General features: G+C 39.4%; 1 protein-coding gene across 5 annotated transcripts in view; it reads right to left on the reverse strand.

Annotated features, from left to right (window-relative positions):
* LOC134218157 (glycerol-3-phosphate dehydrogenase [NAD(+)], cytoplasmic) overlaps window positions 1-13,738 on the reverse strand; it is a 50,751-nt gene that overhangs the window by 11,980 nt on the left and 25,033 nt on the right. For all 5 annotated transcript variants that reach the window (XR_009981269.1, XR_009981268.1, XM_062697052.1 and 2 more), the window contains exons 3-4: window positions 1,469-2,048; window positions 1,255-1,408 (exon numbers count right to left, since the gene is read on the reverse strand). Coding sequence is in view for 3 of the 5 variants with exons in the window: in XM_062697052.1 (XP_062553036.1) it covers window positions 1,255-1,408; window positions 1,469-2,048 (734 nt within the window). In the remaining 2 variants the exon portion in view is untranslated. The remainder of the gene's footprint in view (window positions 1-1,254; window positions 1,409-1,468; window positions 2,049-13,738) is intronic.

Below are 13,738 nucleotides of genomic sequence, written 5' to 3' on the forward strand. Positions count from 1 at the left end.
ACAGCAGTTTTTATTATTTCTGGATGTGAGTTATGCCAAACAGCGATCAATCCGATGGCTGATGTGAATTTGTAAGAATGTGGAAAGAACAACGAATAATCCGATTGTAGAAATTTATAAGGGTTAGCTCTTACTCTACAAGTATAATTGAATAAATACAAATTCAAAAATAATTCTTCTGACGATGCCTTGGCATGGATGTGGTAAACCTCTTTGCCAAGGGGGGTTTGGCGAGGTCTCTTCCCAGAGAGGCGGAGAGCACCGGAGTCTCTTCAGCAGTGATGAGGTATATTTTTATCAGCACACTCGACGGGCCACTATCCAGGATGCGGGTGGTCGCCGAGCAACTCGATGATATCATCGAGTTCGCGAGCGCAAGGCACAGAAACAGAACCTTCGGATGCTCGACCAGGCTGTTCGAGTCGCAAGGCAAGAACAGGATGCGTTTATCAGGCGGGTGGTGGGAAGGGAGAAGGCCGACAAAGGTGCCCAAACCGATGCCTTCTCCTTCCTTAAAGGAGCGACCATGGCTCAAGAGGCGATTGATTTCGCCCTGACGGCCAATGAAGAAAAGACTTCGCCTAACCCGAAACGGCTGAGGCAGCAATCCGGCGAAGGCGCTCAAAGCAAAGCCAAATGACGTACCGTAAAGGCAAAACGTCGTCTGGACGGAGCAGATCGGGGTGCAAAGGAGCCCGACGGACGTCGACTAGAGAAGACGGCTTCTCGGCGCAAAAAGGCGAAAGGCAGCAGCCAGACGCACGTCGCTCGGCCGCAAGAGGATAATAGCCGGCCAGTGCCATTGCCATCGCAAATACTTTATTCAAGAACACATCTACTAGAGCGGCGGCGATAGAGCGGAATATCGAGTTGAGTTGCGTGTTGAGAATGAAAGTCAAATTCTTCAACTACAACCAGATCGGCAACTATGCTTCTTTTACTCTGTCATTGGTATGGAAAGCCTATTACATACTGCAGTACATACCTATTTTGTACGTTAGAATATCCGCAAACACATCTGGCACCACCTGGGTACGACACTTACTCACAGATAGACCATTTGCTGATCGACGGACGGCATTTCTCGGATGTTAAAGATGTAAGGATCTCCAAAGCCCCGATTATTGACTCGGATTTTGGACGCGACTATCCAGCGTCACGAATTTACGCAATAACAACGATGCGTTTGTCGAACCTCACTATTCGCCATTCTAAGTATGCCTAACTTGTGTACGCAATAGACGTTTTACTTACTTGTCTTCCATGCCTTTGTTCTTCAACATAAAATTGACCTCCTCAGCAGTGATCGGGCCCTGCAGCTTCTGGCCGTTCAGCATCTCATCCTCGAGCTGCTTGATCGATTTTCCAGTTTTTACAAAAGCCTCCGACACTTTACGGTTGCGACCGCCTAAAATTACAACATTAATTATTTCTCCACTTCTATTACTAAATGTAAGCGACAACCTACCGTAGCAAGTGGTAATCAGATCCGCCACGCCGCAGCTCTCGAAGAACGTCGACAGCTTACTGCCCGGATAGAACACATCGACAAATTTGATCATCTCCATCAGCCCTAACCGGATGACGGCCGCCTTGGTGTTGTCTCCCAGACCCATACCGTCCACAAATCCGGCACCGCAGGCAACGATGTTTTTCAACGCTCCACAAATTTCCACCGCATCGACGTCGTCCACCACGACCACCCGGAAGTTGGGCGTCTGGAACAGATCCCGCAGCGTTTGAGCGATCTTCATGTCCCGGCAGCCAATCGTGGTTTCGCAGAATTTTTCTTCGGCTACCTCACCGGCCAGATTGGCACCCATCAGTACCGAGCAGGGGATCTTCAGGTGCTTGGTGATAATGTGGGAAATCAGCTCCATGCCGCCACCTTCGGCAACATCAAAGCCCTTGATCAGCGACAGGCCGACGGCCGAGGCTTTAATTTTACCGAGCAGCTGTGCGCCCAGACCCCGGATGAACTGATGTGGTACAACGAAGATCAGAATGTCGGCATCCTTGGCAGCTTCGACGACGTCCGGGACGGCAACCTGCAAGAAAATGATGGAATAAATGAAAATGATCAATATTTCACCTCGATTGAGTTTGCATTGCTTTCTAAGCTACATAAATATAGTATTTGTATAATTGTATAGTTTGCTATAATTAAGTATTTGTGAAATTACTCACTAAGCAATTTACGTTCATTGAAGCTTTTAACGTTATTCGTCAAAATAATCAGTTAAAATCTATTCTATTACTAAATGTAATGCCATAGAAGGAACATGTTGAGTTTGAAACAGATGCATCAAGTATTGTAGTTTAGCATTTTGTCTCTTGTAAAATTATTCAATGAAACATATTTATTAAATGTACTCTGAATTCCTTTAAACAAAGTGGCTAAAAATAATCCAATTTTTCTTCTGTTTTAAATTAAGACAGTATAAATAAAAATAGATCAATTTTACTGTCACTGTTGTGACCTTTACATGGCTGTTTGGCGACGCCGCAAACTTGTTTACTGAAGCGAATTTTGAGAAAAACAAAAAAGATAACGCTTATATATTTCTGCCACGGGTTGGTGTTGTTTGCCATATTGCCACGAATGGCAAGAAACAAAAAAATAGAACCGGTCGTTGCGTAATCTGTTTATAACTCAAAGCCATAGCGTAGATAAGTAAACACACCCCTATTCCATGTGTTGTTGCATCCCCGGTGCAAATATGCACCGTACCTTTTGTGGGCGCATGTCGCGGTGTTCAATGGCACCAATGCGAACGTTTAGTGTGCGAGTTAAACTTGTCACTGCATTATCATTGCTAATCGATTGCGTGTGAACGCACACAGTTCAACAGAAACGATGAACGCTTGTAATCTCAAGTCCATGTACCTTTGCTTGACTGAATGAATCCAACCGGTATTTGATGTAAATCAGGTGGAAATGTAGCGAAACATTAAATACTGATAAGGAGTACAGAATCGACACGTAATAATTTACGTCTTTTATACGAGGAGTATTAAATTCTACAGGGCGCTATTGAATGGTAGCAACAAATTTGGTAATTCAACGGCACCAATCATACGATCTATGAAGCTTTAAAATATTATCTACTTTCCAAACATAGAAAAAAAACTTCCTATAAAATTTATTTTTTTCTGATGATCAAAATGCCAGAAGAAACATAGCTTCAATATATCGAGAAATTGTTGTTTTAGAAGAAAACAACCCTTCCACGCAACATCGACGAAAAAGTTTCGTTTGAGATGTGCACATGACGAGACCCAGTGTACGTGTGACCCATGATCGTGGAAGCACGGAAGATTACGGCCCTGAACTCAAAGTTTATGCTCAACAGACGAATAATTTGCATGAAGTTCATTATCACCTGAAACGAACACTAAGATGAATTCTCGTTTGCAACATTTGTTGTTTCCAGATATGTATAGTAGATTGTATAACAAGAGTGGATCATTTTCATACACACTAGAGAAATCAGACAGGCTTGTCGACTTTTATATAGAGAATGGCGTTACGTCGCCTGTTTTCTAAAGCTGCTAGCCTTTTTTATCAGCCAGGTTCAGGCTGTTCCACTGATATAATCACTTGATTACCCTTCAAATACGTCAATAATCAATGTACGTCATTCAGCGTGAACATTGAATTTCCATTTTAGAATTCCTGGTTTTTCAGTTGATATTTTAAGATTCTTCTGACTGAGGAATATCAAGAAAATGTATGGAATAAAAGTTCCAAGATGAAGCATGCACAAAAATCTCATATTATCCCTGTTACGGCTGAGGGTTAAGCACGATACAGAAAAATTTCACAACATTGACATTTCCCTTGAAACGTTCTTAGTGCCTCAATGTGGTTTTTAGTTTTAAACATATCAAAAAAACTACTTTTGTGTTTCTTAATTTTTCTGAAAAAAATAATCGTGATTTTGGATGCTACACGCAGTACTATTATAAATGCCAAAAAAAGCATGATAAATTTATAACTTCATCGGATAGACTACTAGGAAGATAAATTATCTCAGATTTCCTAGAGATTATTTTAAGCGGATTTCAAGGCGCCATTCTTATGTAATGGATTTGCCAATGATTTCATTGAAAGGTATCTTCAGTCTACCAAAATAAGTGTTTCAAAGATTGCATCGATATGTTGCAAAACTTTCCCAATTTAAGATGAATTTCTTGGTTTTAATTAAATATATTTATCTTTGTGTAATTTTTTGAAACAGTTAATACCCTCCCTTCTTCACTCGATTTTAATATTGAAGGGACCTTCACCGGTGTCACCAGGAGCAACTGTAATTTGGGAGCGGAAGTGAGGTTGGGCCGACTACACCTTACATAGGGGCAGAAAAGAAATCCGAAAACAAGCGTTGAATTGGAATCCAGCAAGACATCGTAGCAGAGGCAGACTCAGAGCCTCATGGCCGCGTATTCTCCACAAAAAAAGTAAAAGTAGTCGACCAAAATAAAGCAATAGCGAGCAATCGCCTAGCATTGATTTTTTTCAGGTCGGCCTTTTCGATCACCCGTGGTGCGCAAGACCAACGGACTCTGCAAGACGCTCGAATAGAGTTCGCCGCCGTACCAAAGTGAGTAGCTGGGCAATCAGTGGAGAATGCTGAAAGCTTCCAATATCTTGGAAGCCAAATGGCGTCAGACGGCGATACCAATATCGACATAGGCGCACGGATCAAGAAAGAAAGGACTGCCTTTGCGAGTATTATTATCTCGAAAAACTGGCAAAAAAATGAACAAACCAATATACGAATCCCCGTCCCGTAGCGAAGTTGGCTATAGCTATAGTATATACGTTCGCCATACAAGCGAATGGTCGTGGATTCGATTCCCGACCCCTCCACCAAACCCTCGTTAGTCACCGGATGCCCAGCCTACGCGGTGGCGTATTAGGGAGCGCTTTTACCGTTACGACTGCCTGATGACGACTGATAAATTGTTCTTCTCGGAGACATTCTTCCAACGTACCCGAAAAAATGGCAAACGAATAATGCAAAGATCATTGGATCCACGACACGGACAAATGGACACAATGGATTCACGGTGAGATGGACCAGCAACGACAACAACATGCATAATGTAAAAATCTAAAAACAGATTTTGTGTGGATTCTGGCTGCAGCATACCACAAAAGATCTCGACACAGTAGCGGTCAAGTAACACAGAGTGCCTACCAATTTTCGAAAAAAAAAACTACGAATTTTCAACTCCAACTTGAAATCTGTGCTGTTATATGCTAACGAAACATGGTTTGTATCAGTGGAAAACACTCAACGGCAGCAGGTGTTCATCAACAGATGCCTGCGGTTTATAATTCGGGCCTGGTGGACTCACAACTGAATCTCAAACAACGAGCTCCATCGTCGTTGTCACCAAAGGCCGATACCAACAGAAATTCGGGATCGGAGGTGGGTCAGGATGGAGATATTTGAAGTCCGCCCTTTGCACCACCAGAGGTGTACAGGACCCATAAGTAAGTGAGCAAATATTAAGAACATGGTCGATTTGGATATAAGATATAAGAAGTTATAAGTTAGAAGGGAGAAAAGCGAAAAGTGAAAAATGAGAACTGAGAAGAAATAAAAAAGAAGACATGAATAGTGAGAAGTGTGGAGTGAGAAGAGGGTAGTGGGAAGAGGGAGATGAGAAGCGAAATATGCGAAGATAAAAGTAAGAAGTAAGTAGTGACAAGTGATAAATGTGGAGTGAGAAGTGTGTTGTGAGAAGGAAGTAGGAAGAAGTGAGAAGTGAAAACCGGAGAAAGAGAAGTAAAAAATGAGATTTTTTCTCTTCCTTCTTTCTGTTTTCTTCTTCCTTCTTTTATATTCCTTCTTCTTTCTGTCTTATATCTCTCTACTCACTTCTCACTACTCAACATCTTCCTTCTCACTTCCCAATTATCATCTCTCATTTCTCACTTCTTGCTTCTATTTATGTTACTACTCACATTCTACTTCTCATTCGTAACTATCTCGATACCTCCCTAACTTGATGGTCCCTTCAATATCAAGTAAGCGATAGTAAACTGTTTTTTTTGTGTAAGGAAAACGGAAATAAGATATCCCATTCGATTTAATCACAAATTGAATCGGATATCTTTCAATTACACGAAAGTTATGCCAAGAAATGGGCAATTTTTTTATAGATGCGGTTTAGCACAACCCAGGTCATATAGAAAACAACAAATGAAAATCAGATAGAATCTACGTTATTAGTTTTCAGTAGATCAAGGGGCCCTCCTTAGCCGTGCGGTAAGACGCGCGGCTACAAAGCAAGACCATGCTGAGGGTGGTTGGGTTCGATCCGGTTCCGGTCTAGGCAATTTTCGGATTGTAAATTGTCTCGTATTCCCTGGGCATAAAAGTATCATCATGTTAGGGGCCATCCACAAAGTACGTCACGCTCCAAGGGGGGAGGGGGGGTTTCGAGCCGCGTGACGACTCATACAAAAAATTTAGATGTTTCATACAAAAAGTGTGACGAAGGGGGGAGGGGGGGTTGAAAATCGCCAATTTTTGCGTGACGTACTTTATGGATCTTCCCTTAGCCTCATGATATACGAAAGCAAAAATGGTAACCTGGCTTAGAAACCTCGCAGTTAATAACTGTGGAAGTGCTTAATGAACACTAAGCTGCGAGACGGCTCTGTCCCAGTGTGGGGATGTAATACCAATAAGAAGAAGAAGAAGATCAGTGAAAAAGGTCAGAAAAAGCGCCGAGAACCTATGCATTTTTTATCCCAATCAATAATCATGAAGTCGATCAGTCATTTGGCGTGGAATTCTTGTACTGTATAAAATTATGTGAAACTTATTTTGTTCATAGCTGACGGGTCAAAATTCGTCTCGCCAAAATTTATAAGTTTGCAGAAATATTTTTCTGCTTTCACAATTTATTTTGAAAACTTTTTAGATTATCTTGAATTAGATTCTCCGATTCCTTAACATTTCGTGGTCAAAATCATTGACTGAATAAATTTTGAGGCTGTGCGGTAAAAGTGCGGAGAAACGAGTGGAGCAAGAGTACGCATGTGAACCTTCAAGTTCTGATGTCAAACCCGTATCTCCGACCCCGACCAAAAAAAGACTTTTTCCAAAGCGCAAAGATCCTTCTTCTTCTTTAATGGATCTACATTCCAACTGGAACTTGGCCTGCTTTTCAACTTGCATGAGTATGTACCTTGAGTACGATGGATACTCTTTGCCCAGGGTGTCGAGAAAGTTTCCAACCCGAAAACATCCTAGACCGGACTGAGAATCGAACTCGTCATCTCCGGATTGGCAATCCTACGCCTTTTCTCGCAAGGCTACTGGAAACCACGTAAAGATTCACAACAAAGAAAAAAGAACAGAAATGGAAAATTATCACAAGTGCTCCATTTAAGGATTAAGCTGAAGTCGTTTGGTGTTACAAATGACATAGCGAACAAAGTTCTGAAGCGAAAAAAAAATGTATTGGGTATTGTCTTATACCTAAACCAGGGTGACCACTCAATTTCCATTTTCGAATTCCCGGTTCATATTCTAAAATTTTCCCGGCTGTAGTGTATCAAGAAAAGAAATGATCGGAGGAATACGGTTTTGCATTTATTTGAAAAATCTATCTGTGGAACAACCATGCTTATTTTATGCAACGTTTTTCGGTCGTATTTCTGATCATGTAATTTAAATTTATTATCAAAATCTATGGAATATATTCCAATACATCTCAAATAAATCAAAGAAAAAAACAGTATGGTAATGAGTTTATCCTTATTAGCATTATTACATTCCCCACTGGGACATTATGAGACTAACACGATGATACTTTTTGCCAGTGGCGTTTCCCTAACCTGAATCTACCTGTGCACTAGACTCAAATTTAAGGAATTTTTGTGCGAAAATGTTTAGAATAACTAGATTTTGATTATTTTAAACGACTCTGATAATTTTATTTTCCATTTGGGCTGTAGAAATATCAAAATGATCATGTTTCGTATCAGTGCACAGGTAAAAAGTGAGGTTACGCGACGCCACTGCTTTTTGTCCAGAGTACTCGAAAACAAATTCCAACTCGAAAATTTCCAAGTCTGTCACCGGGAATCGAACCAGCCACCTTCAAATGGTCTGGCTTTGTAGCCTCGAATCTTACCGTACGACTAATAAAGACCCCGGTAATGTGTTAGTAAAGCACTCAATAAGCATTTTCCGCTCTGACACTTTTTCTAGAGACAGGCTTGACGTTCACAAGGCACACGGCTCAATACGCAGAAGGCCATGGGTTCAATTCCTGATCGCTTACATCTTTATTCTTCAACTTTACCATTCTAAAAGTAACTGTTGAATGGAAAAATATTAAACGCATTTCTGCATCCATTCTATCTCTTTAAGCACATTGGCAACCCGTTATCTGCCAATAGAACCTTAACATTCTACATGATTTTTTGGGAGAAGCATATCACTTATCAATTATTTTTCAATGTAATATTTCATTTGAAAAACAAACGAATACATTGTTGATAGAACTGTGATCAAAAAATCAAAATTTTACCAAGCAAAATATTTTTCCAGAAACAAAAAAAAATGTAGCTTTCTCCAGAATAATAACAACATTTAACAAAAAAACAAAAAAGGCAACCATGAAAGGTGCATTTATTCAATTGCAAAAATAATTCGAACATAAATCAATTCTATTCCATGTGAGCTCAAAGCATTCGTATTTTGCTGTTATGAACTTGTTCAAAATAACGGTCTATCAATTTAAAACAGGTGTTGATAAAGAAAACATGGTTTATACTTAACATCGGAACCATTATTAAAAAACAAGACAGCTTGAGAAATATGTTTGCCAGATTTCTCGGAGAATTGCGAAGCGGCATAGAATTTTCTGAAATTATTAATCAGATTTATAGAAGATAGTGTGTTTCCTTGAATAAAATTTGGCAAAGATACATACAAAACTAAGCATTTTCTCGCGGATATCAGGAAAAAAGAAGAAAGCTGGGATTTGTAAAAGGATCTTAGAAATAAATTGTTAAGGGTATGGCTTCTTCAATTTCTAAACTGACAAATTCCTTAAAAATTCGTGAAATCTCTGACACTTGAGACTAGCATTTTTCTTTCAATATGTGTTTTGGGAAATTTTCAACATTTACATTTAGGATTCTTCTTCTTCTTCTTGGCATTACATCCCCACACTGGGACTTAGCCGCCTCGCAGCTTAGTGTTCATTAAGCACTTCCACAGTTTTTAACTGCGAGGTTTCTTAGCCAGGTTACCATTTTTGCATTCGTATATCATGAGGCTAGCACGATGATACATTTATGCCCAGGGAAGTCGAGACAATTTCCAATCCGAAAATTGCCTAGACCGGCACCGGGAATCGAACCCAGCCACCCTCAGCATGGTCTTGCTTTGTAGCCGCGCGTCTTACCGCACGGCTAAGGAGGGCCCCATTTAGGATTATAATTCTGGAATTCCAAAAAATCCTAGCTTCGGAAGAAATTGATCAATTTCTATAAAAAAAATTCTTGAGTTAAGGCGTGATTCCTAAAACCTTTATCAAAGTCCTAAAACTTTCAACAATTTTTTTACATATAAAAATACCTTATAACAATATATGTATACATCCAAATAAATAATCTTAAAACAATGTTATAACCAAACACGGTATTTCATAAATCCTAGGATTTAAACAAAATGCAAATAATAACCAGAAAGATTGTTTCAAGAAATAGCATAGCATAGCAAAGCATGCTCTTGCACAAATCGTAGATGGAGTTGCAGAAATAAACATACACCCAGTTCTTTTTTACACGGGTGGGTTTTAGTCGATTAAGACCTTTAGCGTTAATGAAACTATGAGTTAACCCCATGAAAAAAATCACAAAAAATCAAAGAAAATTCAAAGGGCATTTTAAAAGCTGTGATCAAAGCAAATCAGATCAACCGGAAAATTAAAAAATACCAACCGTTTAGAAAAAAACCCCAGATTAATCCACCTAGCGTTGGTGGTGCCTTTCTCGCACTTAGTTAAGACACCAACCTTATATAGGTTTTATATAATCCGCGTCCGATGTACCATTTTCTTCATAACTTTTAAACGCAATGACCGATCGTTATAAAATTCAATAGTGATCAACAAGGCCTTGTCCCCTGTCGAATGAAACTTGTTGCGAGAAAATAGGTTAAGGATTACTATACGAAAAGTTGTCTAATGTTTTTTATAACTTTTGGTGCACACACATACACACACACATACACATATACATACACACGGACAGACAGACATGTGCTCAGCTCGTCGAGCTGAGTCGATTGGTTTATAATACTATGGGTCTCAGAGGCTTCTATAAAAAGTTCGCTTTCGGAGTGAAATGATAGCCTTTCGGTACAACTTAGTTGTACGAGAAAGGCAAAAATATTGGGTGTATCCACTGTCATTATAGATTTTGCCACGGTCTTAAGAAATAGACAAGAATTCAGTTAGATAGTTTTTCGAAAGTCTGTCGAAACAAAACTTTAAAACTTTCAGCGTCAACAAAATTCCCGGTTTTTCCCGGTTCTACCGGATTCCCGGTTTTCCCGGTTCAGTGGCCACCCTGCTAAACATAGTCTAAAAGCACAATTTCATCTAAATGATTATTACATTTGATCAAGAGAAATATCCATTAATTACGCAACGTTTAGCTGGGAGGAGTTTGCGAGATGTATGAATATCCATACATTTTTTAGAAGATTCGTACAAAAAATATAAGATAGGGGAGGGATGATGAAATGGTCAAATTTTGCGTTACGTATTTAGTGGACTTTTTTTTGGGAAATTACTTTGTCTACGCCACGCGGAACGAACCTGTTATATTTTTTCCTCTGGAATTTTTTGTATCTAAAAAACAATGTTTTTTTCATATAAAAAATCAAATTTCTAGGATCTTTTAGAGTTGCATATTACGTAACTTAAACAATCCATAATATACTTTCAATAAACATCAATTAAATGTTATTAATTCTTATTTGTGTTAATATATACTTAAAACACATGATTGGAAAATTGCGTAATCTTACCCCACCCGATACACACTCTCACCCGGGGGCGTTTTTCAGGTGTCTTGCAATAAGGGGTCTACCAAAATGAATTTCAATATTTTTTCTGCTGGGTAACATATAGTAAGAGTATACGATTCGTTGGAATCGATTTGATATGCAGAAGCTTGCTTCATAAGGGATACATGTTCGATTGAAAACGAAGTGCGTACTCTTGCCCCTCTCTACTCTACATAGAACTAAATGAATGCATTGCAGAGCTAAATATAATTTTTAAATGCCTTCGTCGACTATATTCAGTGCGGTGACCTGGTGCATACATTGAAATAAAATTCTTTCTGTCATACTATCTACAAAATTCAATCTATGTGAATTGTGGATTCCTCCCAACAAAAGAATGATACATGGAATCAAACCGTTACACAAATTAATATAGTACCCTTCTACATTCCATATGATGGGGACAATAATCTATGCGTTATAGAACCTATATGTTCGCTCAACTATATCCAATTTCCATACCCAACGTCGTCGTCGTCATCGTTGTCAACCTCATCGTCCAAGACATTGACACTGAAGGAGGCTAAGATCAAGTTGAGAGTAGTTTCTGCTCCTCCCTTTATCGTATGCTTGTGTACGCTAATAGTATGCAACTGCACTGTACACAGTGCACTGATATTAATAGGAACGTGACACTGAATAAGGCTTGGGAGGCGTGGTAGTAAGACGCCAACTATTATTCAATTCCAACAAAAATATCCGTTCAACCAAACAAGCACTCAAATGGCGTTGATAGACTAAGATGATATAAGCAATATGGAATCTTAGGGTACTTCGAAAAAAGATATTCAATTTACAAACTTGACGAGAGTTGAATTTTAACATATTCTAGCCTTTTTCCATCCGTGTAGTTTTTTTTTTAAATTCGCAAATTATTGTTAGAGTACTCGATTTTCCTTCATGTTTGACCTTTGATTTTTTTTTTTCATAATTTGTTTATTTGAATATCTATAAATTAAAGGAGTTACATTTCTGGGAAATTGCAGGTTATTGCAATTAAATGTGTTCCATGGAATCTTGAGTCACCCTAACTTGTGTATACCGTTAACGACGAAAATAGTGCATGGCTTCACATCGTGACTATGTACACACGGCACAGGCTTGACTGCACAGCTGTGAGTACGATCGTGTGCAACTTGGAAGGCTAGTGAGTACCAGGAAAACTGTCAGTCTTTCATCATATTGCACTGTGTAGGTAGAATGGATCTATTAGCCGCTATGGCCTTTTCCATGGTGTAGCGACACGTGATTGGCTCTATAAAACTGGCGGAGCAAATTGATACCAATGCACGCTAAATGACAACTACTATTGACTGAAACTGGCGCCAATCATTGGGATCAGCAAAAAACTATCTATCTAAAAGACTATCGTGCGGGGTTTGTTTCCTTTGGGAATTCAGCTATTATGCAGTTTTTCTAGTAGACCGTGATGACGTTTGTTCAAAGGTAGTGTAAAGCCTTTAACAGAAGGGTATGATTATTTTGCACAAAGATACCAGTCGTCAGATAGAAGCGGAGGGATAATTACATACACTAATTGTTTGAGTAACCGCTGCCAGAGGAATGTTTGCTTCCTCAAATGACAAACATCAAAGCCGATTGCTCGAGTTGATAAGGTTGTTCAAACTTCAAGCAATAAGATGACCATTTACTGATAAAGAAGACAAGATTGAATCCCAGTACCATTTACAATAGAACCGGAGGCCCGGTGCTTTTGAACAAGGTGAACTAATTTGTGGTTACTCAATCTTGTTGAATATGTCATTTATCCTCCCATTTATCCTCATTCAAAAGACCAATTTTTGTAAAAGCTTTTCAATGCTTAGGATGCATTTATACCGTGACTGAGCTTAATGAGCAATATTTGTTTGCAATCGTTGCAATATGAATTCGACGGATAGTAGAACGCAATCCAATTATAAATTGGCCCAACTGGGAAACCAGATTTTTTTTCAGAAATTAATGCAATGCATTGAAATACTTGTAAATAAATAAGAATCGATGGAAATAATCAAATCTATCTAACTGAAGTACTATTTTGACCACTTTTCATATTTTACGACTCGAAAGAATTACATTACTATCACTAGGTAGATTAATCTAGTTTTTTTACGTTACGACACGAAACAAGGTTAATTACTCTCAATAGACGAAAATTTGAGAATAAAAATTATGGATAATCTTGTCTCGATTTTGAACATATTTCAGAAGCTGGAAGTGGCACTCCCAACGGAAGAGCAGCTAGGCGCAGCGTCTCTTGAAGATGGCTGGAGAGATGTTCGATCCGCAATTGGTAGCACTGCAACCGCTGAACTTGGCACGGTGCCCCCGGATCACAGAAACGCCTGGTATGACGGCAAATGTGAGCAGTTAGTAGAAGAGAAGAATGCAGCATGGGCGAGATTGCTGCAACACCGCACGAGGGCGAACGAGGCACGATATAAACAGGCGCGGAACAGACAATCGATTTTCTGGAGGAAAAAGCGTCAGCAGGAAGATCGAGACCGTGAAGAGACGGAGCAACTGGACCACGCTAATAACACACGAAAGTTCTATGAGAAGTTGAACCGTTCACGTAAGAGCCACGTGTCACAACCTGATATGTGTAAGGACATAAACCGGAAACT

Source organism: Armigeres subalbatus, chromosome 2, assembly GCF_024139115.2.
Source record: "Armigeres subalbatus isolate Guangzhou_Male chromosome 2, GZ_Asu_2, whole genome shotgun sequence".
In the NCBI taxonomy this organism is placed as follows: Eukaryota; Metazoa; Arthropoda; class Insecta; order Diptera; family Culicidae; genus Armigeres; species Armigeres subalbatus.